This window comes from Ranitomeya imitator, unplaced genomic scaffold (genome assembly GCF_032444005.1).
Source record: "Ranitomeya imitator isolate aRanImi1 unplaced genomic scaffold, aRanImi1.pri SCAFFOLD_749, whole genome shotgun sequence".
NCBI lineage: Eukaryota > Metazoa > Chordata > Amphibia > Anura > Dendrobatidae > Ranitomeya > Ranitomeya imitator.
In genome coordinates this window covers 1-17,072 of record NW_027193270.1, presented here as the reverse complement: position 1 = coordinate 17,072, position 17,072 = coordinate 1, and the positions used below count along the sequence as shown (strand labels likewise).

At 47.6% G+C, this 17,072-nt stretch overlaps 1 protein-coding gene across 2 annotated transcripts in view; it reads right to left on the bottom strand.

Annotated features, from left to right (window-relative positions):
• Nucleotides 1-14,706, bottom strand: part of LOC138652941 (ubiquitin carboxyl-terminal hydrolase CYLD-like) — a 40,330-nt gene extending 25,624 nt beyond the window's left edge. The window contains exons 1-2 of one of the 2 annotated variants that reach the window (XM_069743161.1): nucleotides 14,628-14,706; nucleotides 11,518-12,006 (exon numbers count right to left, since the gene is read on the bottom strand). In XM_069743161.1, coding sequence (XP_069599262.1) covers nucleotides 11,518-11,964 — 447 coding nt within the window. In that variant the 5' untranslated portion in view covers nucleotides 11,965-12,006; nucleotides 14,628-14,706. Of the gene's footprint in view, nucleotides 1-11,517; nucleotides 12,338-14,627 lie in introns of those variants that run through there. The other variant, XM_069743162.1, reaches the window with a different exon arrangement.
• Between the last annotated feature and the right edge of the window lie 2,366 nt (nucleotides 14,707-17,072).

Sequence of the window (17,072 nt, the reverse complement as noted above, 5' to 3'; positions counted from 1 at the left end):
AAACGCACTAGGCGGTTCGATAGCTCTGCCGTTATTGGTACTGTACAGTCCAAATTCCTTTTGTCCATTACCTTAGTGTGCTCTTTGTCATCATATTCTGTCATGGCGTTTGTGGATTCAGGCGCTGCCCTGAATCTGATGGATTTGGATTATGCTAAACGTTGTGGATTTTTCTTGGAGCCTTTGCGGTGTCCTATTCCGTTGAGAGGAATTGATGCTACACCTTTGGCCAAGAATAAGCCTCAGTACTGGGCCCAGCTGACCATGTGCATGGCTCCTGCACATCAGGAAGTTATTCGCTTTCTGGTACTGCATAATTTGCATGATGTGGTCGTGTTGGGGTTGCCATGGCTACAAACCCATAATCCAGTATTGGATTGGAACTCTATGTCGGTAACCAGCTGGGGTTGTCAGGGAGTACATGGTGATGTTCCATTTTTGTCTATTTCGTCATCCATTCCTTCTGACATCCCAGAGTTCTTGTCGGACTTTCAGGATGTATTTGAAGAGTCCAAGTCTGATGCCCTACCTCCGCATAGGAATTGTGATTGTGCTATCGATTTGATTCCTGGTAGTAAATTCCCTAAGGGTCGTTTATTTAATTTGTCCGTACCTGAACACACCGCTATGCGCAGTTATGTGAAGGAGTCCCTGGAGAAGGGACATATTCGCCCATCGTCGTCACCATTGGGAGCAGGGTTCTTTTTTGTAGCCAAGAAGGATGGTTCGCTAAGACCGTGTATTGATTACCGCCTTCTTAATAAGATCACTGTTAAGTTTCAGTATCCCTTGCCATTGATTTCTGACTTGTTTGCTCGGATTAAGGGGGCTAGTTGGTTTACTAAGATTGATCTTCGTGGTGCGTATAATCTGGTGAGAATCAGGCAGGGAGATGAATGGAAAACGGCATTTAATACGCCCGAGGGTCATTTTGAGTATCTGGTGATGCCGTTCGGACTTGCCAATGCTCCATCTGTTTTTCAGTCTTTTATGCATGACATTTTCCGTGAGTATCTGGATAAATTCTTGATTGTTTACTTGGATGACATTTTGATCTTCTCAGATGATTGGGAGTCTCATGTGAAGCAAGTCAGAATGGTTTTCCAGGTACTGCGTGCTAATTCCTTGTTCGTGAAGGGATCAAAGTGTCTCTTCGGTGTGCAGAAAGTTTCATTTTTGGGGTTCATCTTTTCCCCTTCTACTATCGAGATGGATCCGGTTAAGGTTCGGGCCATCCAGGATTGGACTCAGCCGACATCTCTAAAAAGTCTGCAGAAATTCCTGGGCTTTGCTAATTTTTATCGTCGCTTCATCTGTAATTTTTCTAGCATTGCCAGACCATTGACCGATTTGACCAAGAAGGGTGCTGATTTGGTTAATTGGTCTTCTGCTGCCGTGGAAGCTTTTCAGGAGTTGAAGCGTCGTTTTTGCTGTGCCCCTGTGTTGTGTCAACCTGATGTTTCTCTTCCGTTCCAGGTCGAGGTTGATGCTTCTGAGATTGGTGCAGGGGCGGTTTTGTCACAGAGAGGTTCTGGTTGCTCAGTGTTCAAACCATGTGCTTTCTTTTCCAGGAAATTTTCTGCTGCTGAGCGTAATTATGATGTGGGCAACCGAGAGTTGCTGGCCATGAAGTGGGCATTCGAGGAGTGGCGTCATTGGCTTGAGGGTGCTAAGCATCGCGTGGTGGTTTTGACTGATCATAAGAACCTTACTTATCTTGAGTCTGCCAAGCGCTTGAATCCTAGACAGGCCCGTTGGTCGTTATTTTTTGCTCGTTTTGATTTTGTGATTTCATACCTTCCGGGCTCTAAAAATGTGAAGGCGGATGCTCTGTCTAGGAGTTTTGTGCCCGACTCTCCGGGGTTATCTGAGCCGGCGAGTATCCTCAAGGAAGGAGTCATTGTGTCTGCCATCTCCCCTGATTTGCGGAGAGTGTTGCAGAAATTTCAGGCTAATAAACCTGATCGTTGTCCGGCCGAGAAACTGTTCGTCCCTGATAGGTGGACTAGTAGAGTTATCTCTGAACTTCATTGTTCGGTGCTGGCCGGTCATCCAGGAATCTTTGGTACCAGGGAGTTGGTTGCTAGATCCTTCTGGTGGCCATCTCTGTCACGGGATGTGCGTGCTTTTGTGCAGTCCTGTGGAATTTGTGCTAGGGCTAAGCCCTGCTGTTCACGTGCCAGTGGGTTGCTTTTGCCCTTGCCGGTCCCGAAGAGGCCTTGGACACATATTTCGATGGATTTCATTTCTGACCTTCCCGTTTCTCAAAAAATGTCGGTCATTTGGGTGGTCTGTGATCGCTTTTCTAAAATGGTCCATCTGGTGCCCTTGGTTAAATTGCCTTCCTCCTCTGATTTGGTGCCTTTGTTCTTCCAGCATGTGGTTCGTTTACATGGCATTCCTGAGAATATTGTTTCTGACAGAGGTTCCCAGTTTGTCTCGAGGTTCTGGCGAGCCTTTTGTGGTAGGATGGGCATTGACCTATCTTTTTCTTCGGCCTTCCATCCTCAGACTAATGGCCAGACCGAACGAACCAATCAGACCTTGGAAACATATCTGAGATGTTTTGTTTCCGCTGACCAGGATGATTGGGTGTCATTTTTGCCGTTGGCTGAGTTCGCCCTTAATAATCGGGCCAGCTCGGCTACCTTGGTCTCTCCATTTTTCTGCAATTCTGGGTTCCATCCTCGTTTCTCTTCAGGACAGGTTGAGTCTTCGGACTGTCCTGGTGTGGATTATGTGGTGGACAGGTTGCAGCAGATCTGGACTCAGGTAGTGGACAATTTGACCTTGTCCCAGGAGAAGGCTCAGCTTTTCGCTAATCGCAGACGCCGTGTGGGACCCCGACTTCGTGTTGGGGATCTGGTTTGGTTATCTTCTCGTCATATACCTATGAAGGTTTCCTCTCCTAAATTTAAACCTCGTTTTATTGGTCCGTATAGGATTTCTGAGATTCTCAATCCGGTGTCTTTTCGTCTGACCCTCCCAGACTCCTTTTCCATACATAATGTATTCCATAGGTCGTTGTTGAGGAGATACGTGGCACCTATGGTTCCATCTGTGGAGCCTCCTGCCCCTGTTTTGGTGGAGGGGGAATTGGAGTATATTGTGGAGAAGATTTTGGATTCTCGTGTCTCTAGACGGAAACTCCAGTATCTGGTCAAATGGAAGGGTTATGCTCAGGAAGATAATTCCTGGGTTTTTGCCTCTGATGTCCATGCCCCAGATCTTGTTCGTGCCTTTCATGTGGCTCATCCTGGTCGGCCTGGGGGTTCTGGTGAGGGTTCGGTGACCCCTCCTCAAGGGGGGGGTACTGTTGTGAATTCTGTGGCTGAGTTCACTTCTGTGGTCACAAGTGGTATTGCAGTGTCTGGGCTTCCTCCCTCAGGTGTTTTGGTGAGCTCGTTGGCTGCCTTGCTATTTAGCTCCACCTGAGTCTGTCTTCCTTGCTCCTTGTCAATGTTCCAGTGTTGGATCTGAGCTACTGCATCTTTCCTTGGGCCTGCTGCTCTGCTAGATAAGTGCTTCTAGTTTGTTTTCTGTTTTTTCTGTCCAGCTTGCTATTAACTTTTGCTGGAAGCTCTGAGAAGCAAAGGGGTGCACCGCCGTGCTGTTAGTTCGGCACGGTGGGTCTTTTTGCCCCTTTGCGTGGTTTTCGTTTTAGGGTTTTTTGTAGACTGCATAGTTCTCTTTGCTATCCTCGCTCTGTCTAGAATATCGGGCCTCACTTTGCTGAATCTATTTCATTCCTACGTTTGTCTTTTCATCTTGCTAACAGTCATTATATGTGGGGGGCTGCCTATTCCTTTGGGGTATTTCTCTGAGGTAAGTCAGGCTTGTGTTTCTATCTTCAGGCTAGTCAGCTCCTCAGGCAGTGCCGAGTTGCATAGGTAGTTGATAGGCGCAATCCACTGCTGCTTTCAGTTGTGTGAGGATAGTTCAGGTACTGCAGTCTACAGAGATTCCACGTCTCAGAGCTCGTCCTATTGTTTTTGGTTATTGCCAGATCTCTGTATGTGCGCTGATTACTGCACGCTGTGTTGCCTGATTGCCGGCCATAACATACGTGGCTGTGCAATATATTACGTGGCTGTGCAATATACTACGTGGCTGTGCAATATACTACGTGGCTGTGCAATATACTACGTGTCTGTGCTATATACTATGGGGCAGTGCTATGTACTACGTGGCTGGGCAATATACTATGTGGGCCGTGCTATATACTACGTGGGCTGTGCTATATACTACGTGGGCTGTGCTATATACTATGTGGGCTGTGCTATATGCTACGTGGGCTGTGTTATATACTACGTGGGCTGTGTTATATACTACTTGAGCTGTATGCTACTTGGCTGTGGCATATTTCTCTGCTGTATCTGTGCATCATGAATCGTGGTATGTGTTAAAGAGGGGGGCACACTGAGACTCTTTCACCCAGGGCCCTTAAAAACCTGGAGCAGGCCCTGGCTTCACTGATTATTCGCGGCTGGGCGTGACCAATCAGCGACAGGCGCAGTCCGGCCGCGAATTGGCACGGAATTTGAACCACGCTTCGCTAATTGGTTGCGCCCGGATGGCCGAATCCTGTGTATAAATTGTATTATTCTGAAAACTTCATAAATAAACTACACACATATTCTAGAATACCTGATGTGTTAGAATCGGGCCACCATCTAGTAATTGTATATTCTTCTATGTCCAGTCTAATGCCAAACCTACATCCAGATCCTAAAGAAAACCTTACTCCTACTCAGCATAAAGCCAATCCTAGTCCTACTGCTCGTCAGCCTGAAGCCAAGGCTAACCCTTCTCCTCCTCAGCATAAATCCAAGGCTAACCCTACTACTCCTCAGCCTAAATCCAACGCTAACCCTACAGCTCCTCAGTCTAAAGCCAGCGCTAACCCTACTCATCCTCAGTCTAAAGCTAGGGCTATTCCTAATCCTCCTCACCATGAAGCCAATACTAACCCTTCTTCTCCTCAGCCAAAAGCCAATACTAACACTTATGCTCCTCAGCCTAAGGCCAGGGCTAACCCTACTACTTGTCAACCTAAAACCAATTCTAATCCTACTCTTCTTCACTCTGAAACCAATGCTAACCCCACAACTCCCCAGCCTAAAGCCAGTGAGAACCCTACTCCTGCTCAGCATCTAGCAAAAGTCAACCCTACTCTTCCCCAGCCTAAAGACAATGCTAATCCTATTCCTCCTCACCCTAAGGCCACGTATACACTGTCAGTATTTGGTCAGTATTTTATATCAGTATTTAGAAGCCAAAACAATCAAAGTAAAATACAATAGAAACATATCACCACTTCTGCATTTATCACCTACTCCTGGTTTTGGCTACAACTACTGATGTGAAATACTGACCAAATACTGAACGTGATCTAAAGCCAGCGATAACTCTACTCCTCCTGAGCCTAAAGCCAAAATTAATCCTACTGCTCTCCAATCTAAAGACATCCCCAAATGTACTCCTCCTCAGCCAAAAAGTAAGCACTAAATATGCTCTTTATCAGCCTAAAGCCAACCCTGACTGTACTCCTCCTCAGCCTAAAGCCAACTCTAACCCTGCTCCTCCTTAGCCTAAAGCTAACCCTAACTCTGCACCTCCACAGCCTAAAGCCAACCCTGACAGTACTCCTCCTCAGCCTAAAGCCAACCCTGACCGTACTCCTCCTCAGCCTAAAGCCAACCCTGACCGTACACCTCCTCAGCCTAAAGCTAACCCTAACCCTGCATCTCCTCAGCCTAAAGCCAACCCTGACCGTACTCCTCCTCAGCCTAAAGCCAACCCTGACCGTACTACTCCTCAGCCTAAAGCCAACCCTAACCCTGCATCTCCTCAGCCTAAAGCCAACCCTATCCATACACCTCCACAGCCTAAAACCAACCATTCTACTCTCTAACCTAAAGCCTCCTCTAACCCTACGCTACCCCAACCTAAACCCTGCACTATCCCTACTGCTCCCAGCCTAAAACCAACACTAACCCTACTCCACAGCTTAAAGCTAACACTAAACCTACTCTTCCTCATCCTAAAGGCAATTCTAATCTTAACTCCAACAACCATGAGCCGACTGTAACTCTATTCTTTGATCTAAAGGCAAACATAATCTTCTTACTTTCCAATTTTAAAGCCATTACTTACTCCTCAACAGCCTAAAGGCAACCAAAAACCCTAACCTTCCCATTTAAATGCCAACATTAACTTTACTCCTCCCCAACCAAAAGTCAACCTTGACAGTACTCCTCCCCAACTTAAGTTATGAGAGCACTACACCTTAATCAAGAACAATTCTCACACCCAAATAGGCCTCCGCCTAAACCTAAGACCATCTCTCTGATAGCAGCTCTATACCCAAACGCCATACCCATTCCCCGCTAGCTGAAGATCCCGGAGTTGCCCGGGCATTGTAAGTAACTGTGGTTAGTTATAACAAATTATAACGATTATCCTCCACTCCATAGTCCCATGCCCATATACCCATCATACATATCCTCCATCCCATAGTCCCATGCCCATATACCCATCATACACACCCTCCATCCCATAGTCTCGTGCCCATATACCCATCATACATATCCTCCATCCCATAGTCTCGTGCCCATATACCCATCATACATATCCTCCATCCCATAGTCCCGTGCCCATATACCCATCATACACACCCTCCATCCAATAGTCCCATGCCCATATACCCATCATACATCCTCCTCCCCATAGTCTCGTGCCCATATACCCATCATACATATCCTCCATCCCATAGTCTCGTGCCCATATACCCATCATACATATCCTCCCCCCATAGTCTCGTGCCCATATACCCATCATACACACCCTCCATCCAATAGTCCCATGCCCATATACCCATCATACATCCTCCTCCCCATAGTCTCGTGCCCATATACCCATCATACACATCCTCCATCCAATAGTCCCATGCCCATATACCCATCATACATCCTCCTCCCCATAGTCTCGTGCCCATATACCCATCATACACATCCTCCATCCAATAGTCCCATGCCCATATACCCATCATACATCCTCCATCCCATAGTCTCGTGCCCATATACCCATCATACATACCCTCCATCCAATAGTCCCATGCCCATATACCCATCATACATATCCTCCATCCAATAGTCCCATGCCCATATACCCATCATACATCCTCCATCCCATAGTCCCATGCCCATATACCCATCATACACACCCTCCATCCCATAGTCTCGTGCCCATATACCCATCATACATATCCTCCATCCCATAGTCCCATGCCCATATACCCATCATACACACCCTCCATCCAATAGTCCCATGCCCATATACCCATCATACATCCTCCATCCCATAGTCCCATGCCCATATACCCATCATACACACCCTCCATCCCATAGTCTCGTGCCCATATACCCATCATACATATCCTCCTCCCCATAGTCCTGTGCCCATATACCCATCACACATCCTCCATCTTATAGTTCCGTGCCCATATCCCCTTTATGACATCATCTTCGCCATGGCAACCATTCTTACATCATAGTCACCATGGCAACCTATTATGACATCATCGTTACCATGGCAACCATTATGACATAACAGTCATCATGGCAACCTATTATGACATCATCGTCAACATAGCAACCATTATGATATCATCTTCGCCATGGCAACCTTTATGACATCATCGTTGCCATGGCAACCATTATGACCTCGTCATACACACATATCGACATCATTGTCACCATGGCAACCATTGAAATAACCGTCACGATTGCAACCTATTATGACATCATCTTTTCATTGGCAACCATTATGACATCATCGTCGATACACACATACACACACACATACATACACTAGTTATCTATCAATGTAATCGTCTAAGGGGTACTTCCGTCTGTTTGTCTGTCTGTAACGGAAATCCCGTGCCGCTGATTGGTCGCAGCTGGCAGGCCGCAACCAATCAGCGACGGGCACAGTCCGGCCGCAAATTCTCCCCTCCATACTCCCCTCCAGTCAGCGCTCACACAGGGTTAATGGCAGCGTTAACGGAACGCGTTATGCCGCGGTGTAACACAGTCCGTTACCGCCACTATTAACCCTGTGTGACCAAGTTTTTACTATTGATGCGGCCTATGCAGCATCAATAGTAAAAAGATCTAATGTTAAAAATAATTAAAAAAATAAAAAATCATTATATACTCACCTTCCGTCGTCCACCGATGCGCGCGAGGCTACCGCCAGCTTCTGTTCCCAGCGATGCATTGCGAAATTACCCAGATGACTTACCGGTCTCGCGAGACCGCTAAGTCATCTGGGTAATTTCGCAACGCATCGCTGGGAAAAGAAGCTTGCGGCCGCATCGCATCGGGATAGCTTCGCTGGACGCCTGAGAGTAAGTATATAACTATTTTTTATTTTCATTCTTTTTTTTAACAGGGATAAGGTTCCCACAGTGCTATATAGTACTTGGGCTGTGTTATATACTGCGAGGCTGCTATATACTACGTGGGCTGTGTTATATACTACATGGGCAATGTTATACACTACGTGCCTGTGTTATATACTGCATGGGCAGTGCTATATACTGCGTGGGCAGCGCTATATAGTGCGTGGGCAGCGCTATATACTGCGTGGGCAGCGCTATATACTGCGTGGGCAGCGCTATATACTGCGTGGGCAGTGTTATATACTGCGTGGGCAGAGCTATGTACTGCGTGGGCAGTGTTATATACTGCGTGGGCAGTGTTATATACTGCCTGGGCAGTGTTATATACTGCGTGGGCAGTGTTATATACTGCCTGGGCAGGGCTATATACTGCGTGGGCAGCGCTACATACTGCGTGGGCAGCGCTATATACTGCGTGGGCTGTGTTATATACTGCGTGGGCAGTGTTATATACTGCGTGGGCAGTGTTATATACTGCGTGGGCAGTGTTATATACTGCGTGGGCAGTGTTATATACTGCGTGGGCAGCGCTATATACTGCGTGGGCAGCGCTATATACTGCGTGGGCAGCGCTATATACTGCGTGGGCAGCGCTATATACTGCGTGGGCAGTGTTATATACTACGTGGGCAATGTTATACACTACGTGCCTGTGTTATATACTGCATGGGCAGTGCTATATACTGCGTGGGCAGCGCTATATACTGCGTGGGCAGCGCTATATACTGCGTGGGCAGTGCTATATACTGCGTGGGCAGTGTTATATACTGCGTGGGCAGCGCTATGTACTGCGTGGGCAGTGTTATATACTGCGTGGGCAGTGTTATATACTGACTGGGCAGTGTTATATACTGCGTGGGCAGCGCTATATACTGCGTGGGCAGCGCTATATACTGCGTGGGCAGCGCTATATACTGCGTGGGCAGCGCTATATACTGCGTGGGCTGTGTTATATACTGCGTGGGCAGTGTTATATACTGCGTGGGCAGTGTTATATACTGCGTGGGCAGTGTTATATACTGCGTGGGCAGTGTTATATACTGCGTGAGCAGTGTTATATACTGCGTGGGCAGTGTTATATACTGCGTGGGCAGCGCTATATACTGCGTGGGCTGTGTTATATACTGCGTGGGCAGTGTTATATACTGCGTGGGCAGTGTTATATACTGCGTGGGCAGTGTTATATACTGCGTGTGCAGTGTTATATACTGCGTGGGCAGTGTTATATACTGCGTGGGCAGTGTTATATACTGCGTGGGCAGTGTTATATACTGCGTGGGCAGTGTTATATACTGCGTGAGCAGTGTTATATACTGCCTGGGCAGTGTTATATACTGCGTGGGCAGCGCTATATACTGCGTGGGCAGCGCTATATACTGCGTGGGCAGCGCTATATACTGCGTGGGCTGCGTTATATACTGCGTGGGCAGTGTTATATACTGCGTGGGCAGTGTTATATACTGCGTGGGCAGCGCTATATACTGCGTGGGCTGCGTTATATACTGCGTGGGCAGCGCTATATACTGCGTGGGCAGCGCTATATACTGCGTGGGCAGCGCTATATACTGCGTGGGCTGTGTTATATACTGCGTGGGCAGTGTTATATACTGCGTGGGCAGTGTTATATACTGCGTGGGCAGTGTTATATACTGCGTGGGCAGTGTTATATACTGCGTGGGCAGTGTTATATACTGCGTGAGCAGTGTTATATACTGCGTGGGCAGTGTTATATACTGCGTGGGCAGCGCTATATACTGCGTGGGCTGTGTTATATACTGCGTGGGCAGTGTTATATACTGCGTGGGCAGTGTTATATACTGCGTGGGCAGTGTTATATACTGCGTGTGCAGTGTTATATACTGCGTGGGCAGTGTTATATACTGCGTGGGCAGTGTTATATACTGCGTGGGCAGTGTTATATACTGCGTGGGCAGTGTTATATACTGCGTGAGCAGTGTTATATACTGCCTGGGCAGCGCTATATACTGCGTGGGCAGCGCTATATACTGCGTGGGCAGCGCTATATACTGCGTGGGCAGCGCTATATACTGCGTGGGCAGCGTTATATACTGCGTGGGCAGCGCTATGTACTGCGTGGGCAGCGCTATGTACTGCGTGGGCAGTGTTATATACTGCGTGGGCAGTGTTATATACTGCGTGGGCAGTGTTATATACTGCGTGAGCAGTGTTATATACTGCGTGGGCAGAGTTATATACTGCGTGGGCAGCGCTATATACTGCGTGGGCAGCGCTATATACTGCGTGGGCAGCGCTATATACTGCGTGGGCTGTGTTATATACTGCGTGGGCAGTGTTATATACTGCGTGGGCAGTGTTATATACTGCGTGGGCAGTGTTATATACTGCGTGAGCAGTGTTATATACTGCGTGGGCAGTGTTATATACTGCGTGGGCAGTGTTATATACTGCGTGGGCAGCGCTATATACTGCGTGGGCTGTGTTATATACTGCGTGGGCAGTGTTATATACTACGTGGCTGTGCTATATATTACGTAGCTGTGCTATATACTACGTGGCTGTGCTATATACTATGTGGCTGCTATATACATACATACATACATATTCTAGAATACCCGATGCGGAAGAATCGGGCCACCATCTAGTATATATATATATATATAGATATGAGAACCATCGCCGGCTTTCAGTGACCTCGGGAGGATGACCCCCCATAGTGAAACCAATGTGCCTCTTTCTATAAGGACTTATAGGCCACAGTCTGAAGCCACCTTAAAGTGCATTGCTAAACTTCTGCTTAAAGCATAACCCATCCACAAATGGTGGCACCATAAAGCCCCTCCTAGATCCTCCGTGCTTAACACCCAACTGTGCTGTAGCCCAACCCAAAGAATTGCTGCCCCTCACTGATACCACGACACCCATGCCCCATCACGTATCCTCCTATGGTGACCATCCACCAGTGGTCGCCTACGCCTCGGTTTACAGTACCACCCACCCCCCCAATAGTAGAGACCACGACAGAGAAGTCTTTGGCCGGCCCGACACCACTGGCATCTCAGAATGTCACCCACCTCCAGCTCCACTCCAATATAGACGGGGGGCAGTAAGGTGCTGGTGTCCAGGGTGTTGCCCACGTAATGAACCAGTGCTGGATAAAGCTTCTGCTCATGCTCCACCAGGACCCTCTGACCGACCTTGGCATGGACATCCTCCAGGAGCCCCCTGTCCAGGAAGCAGTTCAGCCTCTCTGTTGGGTTGCGGATGGCCAGGAGGAGGGCGGCTTTTTTCTGGCTCAGAGGCTGAAGAACATTGACATCCACATCTATCATGACGTTCTCCTCGATGACCGTGACACTGAGGGAGTGGGCCATGCTCTGATCCTCGGTCACTTTCTGGATATAGGACTCCTCACTCATGCAGCACAATCTACCGGACTCCACCGTCCGAGCGCCCACCGGGACCTTCTCCAACAAGATGAAATACATCAGGAAGTCGTCCACCTCCCTGACCTCGGCCATGATGTCCTACAGATGGAGGAGACGCGGACACTCAGGTCTCACCTGCAGAGATAAAGAGATTTCCTGTGTCAGTAATTCCCATAATCCCAGCAAGGCTGCCATAATCCCCGACAGCTCTGAGCACCAAGTAATCCCTGGGCCAAGATCCATACAGGACGAGAGGAGAAGACCGCGGGTCCCCGATGGTGGGGAGCGGAGACACCCCACGGCACCAACCACAGGCATGCACACGGCGAGTGTGTTACATGGGACTGCAGGGGACATCTAACGCATCAAGGACTTATCAATGTGTTATACGTGGTGTTACATGGGACTGCAGGGGACATCTAACGCATGAAGGACTTATCAATGTGTTATACGTGGTGTTACATGGGACTGCAGGGGACATATAACGTATCAAGGACTTATCAAGGTGTTATACGTGGTGTTACATGGGACTGCAGGGGACATCTAACGCATCAAGGACTTATCAATGTGTTATACATGGTATTACATGGGACTGCAGGGGACATCTAACGCATGAAGGACTTATCAATGTGTTATACGTGGTGTTACATGGGACTGCAGGGGACATCTAACGTATCAAGGACTTATCAAGGTGTTATACGTGGTGTTACATGGGACTGCAGGGGACATCTAACGCATCAAGGACTTATCAATGTGTTATACGTGGTGTTACATGGGACTGCAGGGGACATCTAACGTATCAAGGACTTATCAAGGTGTTATACGTGGCGTTACATGGGACTGCAGGGGACATCTAACGCATCAAGGACTTATCAATGTGTTATACGTGGTGTTACATGGGACTGCAGGGGACATCTAACGTATCAAGGACTTATCCATGTGTTATACGTGGTGTTACATGGGACTGCAGGGGACATCTAACGTATCAAGGACTTATCAATGTGTTATACGTGGTGTTACATGGGACTGCAGGGGACATCTAACGCATCAAGGACTTATCAATGTGTTATACGTGGTGTTACATGGGACTGCAGGGGACATCTAACGTATCAAGGACTTATCAATGTGTTGTACGTGGTGTTACATGGGACTGCAGGGGACATCTAACGTATCAAGGACTTATCAAGGTGTTATACATGGTGTTACATGGGACTGCAGGGGACATCTAACGCATCAAGGACTTATCAAGGTGTTATACATGGTGTTACATGGGACTGCAGGGGCAAGCTAACGTATCAAGGACTTATCAATGTGTTATACGTTGTGTTACATGGGACTGCAGGGGACATCGAATGCATCAAGGACTTATCAATGTGTTATATGTTGTGTTACATGGGACTGCAGGGGACATCTAACGCATCAAAGACTTTATCAATGTGTTATACGTTGTGTTACATGGGACTGCAGGGGACATCTAACGCATCAAGCATTTTATCAATGTGTTATACGTGGTGTTACATGGGACTGCAGGGGACATCTAACGTATCAAGGACTTATCAATGTGTTATACGTGGTGTTACATGGGACTGCAGGGGACATCTAACGCATCAAGGAATTATCAATGTGTTATACGTGGTGTTACATGGGACTGCAGGGGACATCTAACGCATCAAGGACTTATCAATGTGTTATACGTGGTGTTACATGGGACTGCAGGGGACATCTAACGCATCAAGGACTTATCAATGTGTTATACGTGGTGTTACATGGGACTGCGGGGGACATCTAACACATCAAGGACTTATCAATGTGTTATACGTGGTGTTACATGGGACTGCAGGGGACATCTAACGTATCAAGGACTTATCAATGTGTTATACATGGTGTTACATGGGACTGCAGGGGACATCTAACGCATCAAGGACTTATCAATGTGTTATACATGGTGTTACATGGGACTGCAGGGGACATCTAACGTATCAAGGACTTATCAAGGTGTTATACATGGTGTTACATGGGACTGCAGGGGGCATCTAACGTATCAAGGACTTATCAATGTGTTATACGTGGTGTTACATGGGACTGCAGGGGACATCGAATGCATCAAGGACTTATCAATGTGTTATATGTTGTGTTACATGGGACTGCAGGGGACATCTAACGCATCAAGGACTTTATCAATGTGTTATACGTGGTGTTACATGGGACTGCAGGGGACATCTAACGCATCAAGCATTTTATCAATGTGTTATACGTGGTGTTACATGGGACTGCAGGGGACATCTAAGGCATCAAGGACTTATCAATGTGTTATACATGGTGTTACATGGGACTGCAGGGGACATCTAACGTATCAAGGACTTATCAATGTGTTATACGTTGTGTTACATGGGACTGCAGGGAAAATCTAACGTATCAAGGACTTATCAAGGTGTTATACATGGTGTTACATGGGACTGCAGGTGACATCTAACGTATCAAGGACTTATCAATGTGTTATACGTAGTGTTACATGGGACTGCAGGTGACATCTCCATTCTCAGCACATTACTCAGCAGCACAGAGTATGTCAGCAGTCCCCGCCCTCTCCTCCTCTTCCTCCTCCTTTGTTGTTGTTGTGTTGATACTTTGTGACAATATTTGTAAACAATGTAACCACCAAATCCACAGACCAATCAGCGGCTCCAGAACTACAAGTCTCAGCAGTGGGGGGTGTTCGCTCCTGACACCTCTGTACATTGGGGTCCTGTACTCACAGTTAGCGGTGGAGGAGACCCCGATATCAGGGCCGCAGCTCCGGCAGCAGGAAGAGGCTCCGTCCAATCAGCAGCGACCGGGGCGGAGAGAGGAGGAGACGGAACCGCAGCTGAGCCGTGTATCTAATCCTATCCTGTGTGATACTGACTGCTGAGCCGTGTATCTAATCCTCTCCTGTGTGATACTGACTGCTGAGCTGTGTATCTAATCCTCTCCTGTGTGATACTGACTGCTGAGCCGTGTATCTAATCCTCTCCTGTGTGATACTGACTGCTGAGCCGTGTATCTAATCCTATCCTGTGTGATACTGACTGCTGAGCCGTGTATCTAATCCTCTCCTGTGTGATACTGACTGCTGAGCCGTGTATCTAATCCTGTCCTGTGTGATACTGACTGCTGAGCTGTGTATCTAATCCTCTCCTGTGTGATACTGACTGCTGAGCTGTGTATCTAATCCTCTCCTGTGTGATACTGACTGCTGAGCCGTGTATCTAATCCTGTCCTGTGTGATACTGACTGCTGAGCTGTGTATCTAATCCTCTCCTGTGTGATACTGACTGCTGAGCCGTGTATCTAATCCTCTCCTGTGTGATACTGACTGCTGAGCCGTGTATCTAATCCTGTCCTGTGTGATACTGACTGCTGAGCCGTGTATCTAATCCTCTCCTGTGTGATACTGACTGCTGAGCTGTGTATCTAATCCTCTCCTGTGTGATACTGACTGCTGAGCCGTGTATCTAATCCTCTCCTGTGTGATACTGACTGCTGAGCCGTGTATCTAATCCTATCCTGTGTGATACTGACTGCTGAGCTGTGTATCTAATCCTCTCCTGTGTGATACTGACTGCTGAGCCGTGTATCTAATCCTCTCCTGTGTGATACTGACTGCTGAGCCGTGTATCTAATCCTATCCTGTGTGATACTGACTGCTGAGCCGTGTATCTAATCCTCTCCTGTGTGATACTGTCTGCTGAGCCGTGTATCTAATCCTATCCTGTGTGATACTGACTGCTGAGCTGTGTATCTAATCCTATCCTGTGTGATACTGTCTGCTGAGCTGTGTATCTAATCCTCTCCTGTGTGATACTGACTGCTGAGCCGTGTATCTAATCCTATCCTGTGTGATACTGACTGCTGAGCCGTGTATCTAATCCTCTCCTGTGTGATACTGACTGCTGAGCCGTGTATCTAATCCTCTCCTGTGTGATACTGACTGCTGAGCTGTGTATCTAATCCTCTCCTGTGTGATACTGACTGCTGAGCCGTGTATCTAATCCTCTCCTGTGTGATACTGACTGCTGAGCCGTGTATCTAATCCTATCCTGTGTGATACTGACTGCTGAGCCGTGTATCTAATCCTCTCCTGTGTGATACTGACTGCTGAGCCGTGTATCTAATCCTGTCCTGTGTGATACTGACTGCTGAGCCGTGTATCTAATCCTCTCCTGTGTGATACTGACTGCTGAGCCGTGTATCTAATCCTATCCTGTGTGATACTGACTGCTGAGCTGTGTATCTAATCCTATCCTGTGTGATACTGACTGCTGAGCCGTGTATCTAATCCTCTCCTGTGTGATACTGACTGCTGAGCCGTGTATCTAATCCTATCCTGTGTGATACTGACTGCTGAGCCGTGTATCTAATCCTCTCCTGTGTGATACTGACTGCTGAGCCGTGTATCTAATCCTCTCCTGTGTGATACTGACTGCTGAGCCGTGTATCTAATCCTCTCCTGTGTGATACTGACTGCTGAGCTGTGTATCTAATCCTCTCCTGTGTGATACTGACTGCTGAGCCGTGTATCTAATCCTCTCCTGTGTGATACTGACTGCTGAGCCGTGTATCTAATCCTATCCTGTGTGATACTGACTGCTGAGCCGTGTATCTAATCCTCTCCTGTGTGATACTGACTGCTGAGCCGTGTATCTAATCCTGTCCTGTGTGATACTGACTGCTGAGCTGTGTATCTAATCCTCTCCTGTGTGATACTGACTGCTGAGCTGTGTATCTAATCCTCTCCTGTGTGATACTGACTGCTGAGCCGTGTATCTAATCCTGTCCTGTGTGATACTGACTGCTGAGCCGTGTATCTAATCCTCTCCTGTGTGATACTGACTGCTGAGCCGTGTATCTAATCCTCTCCTGTGTGATACTGACTGCTGAGCCGTGTATCTAATCCTCTCCTGTGTGATACTGACTGCTGAGCCGTGTATCTAATCCTCTCCTGTGTGATACTGACTGCTGAGCTGTGTATCTAATCCTCTCCTGTGTGATACTGACTGCTGAGCCGTGTATCTAATCCTCTCCTGTGTGATACTGACTGCTGAGCCGTGTATCTAATCCTATCCTGTGTGATACTGACTGCTGAGCTGTGTATCTAATCCTCTCCTGTGTGATACTGACTGCTGAGCCGTGTATCTAATCCTCTCCTGTGTGATACTGAC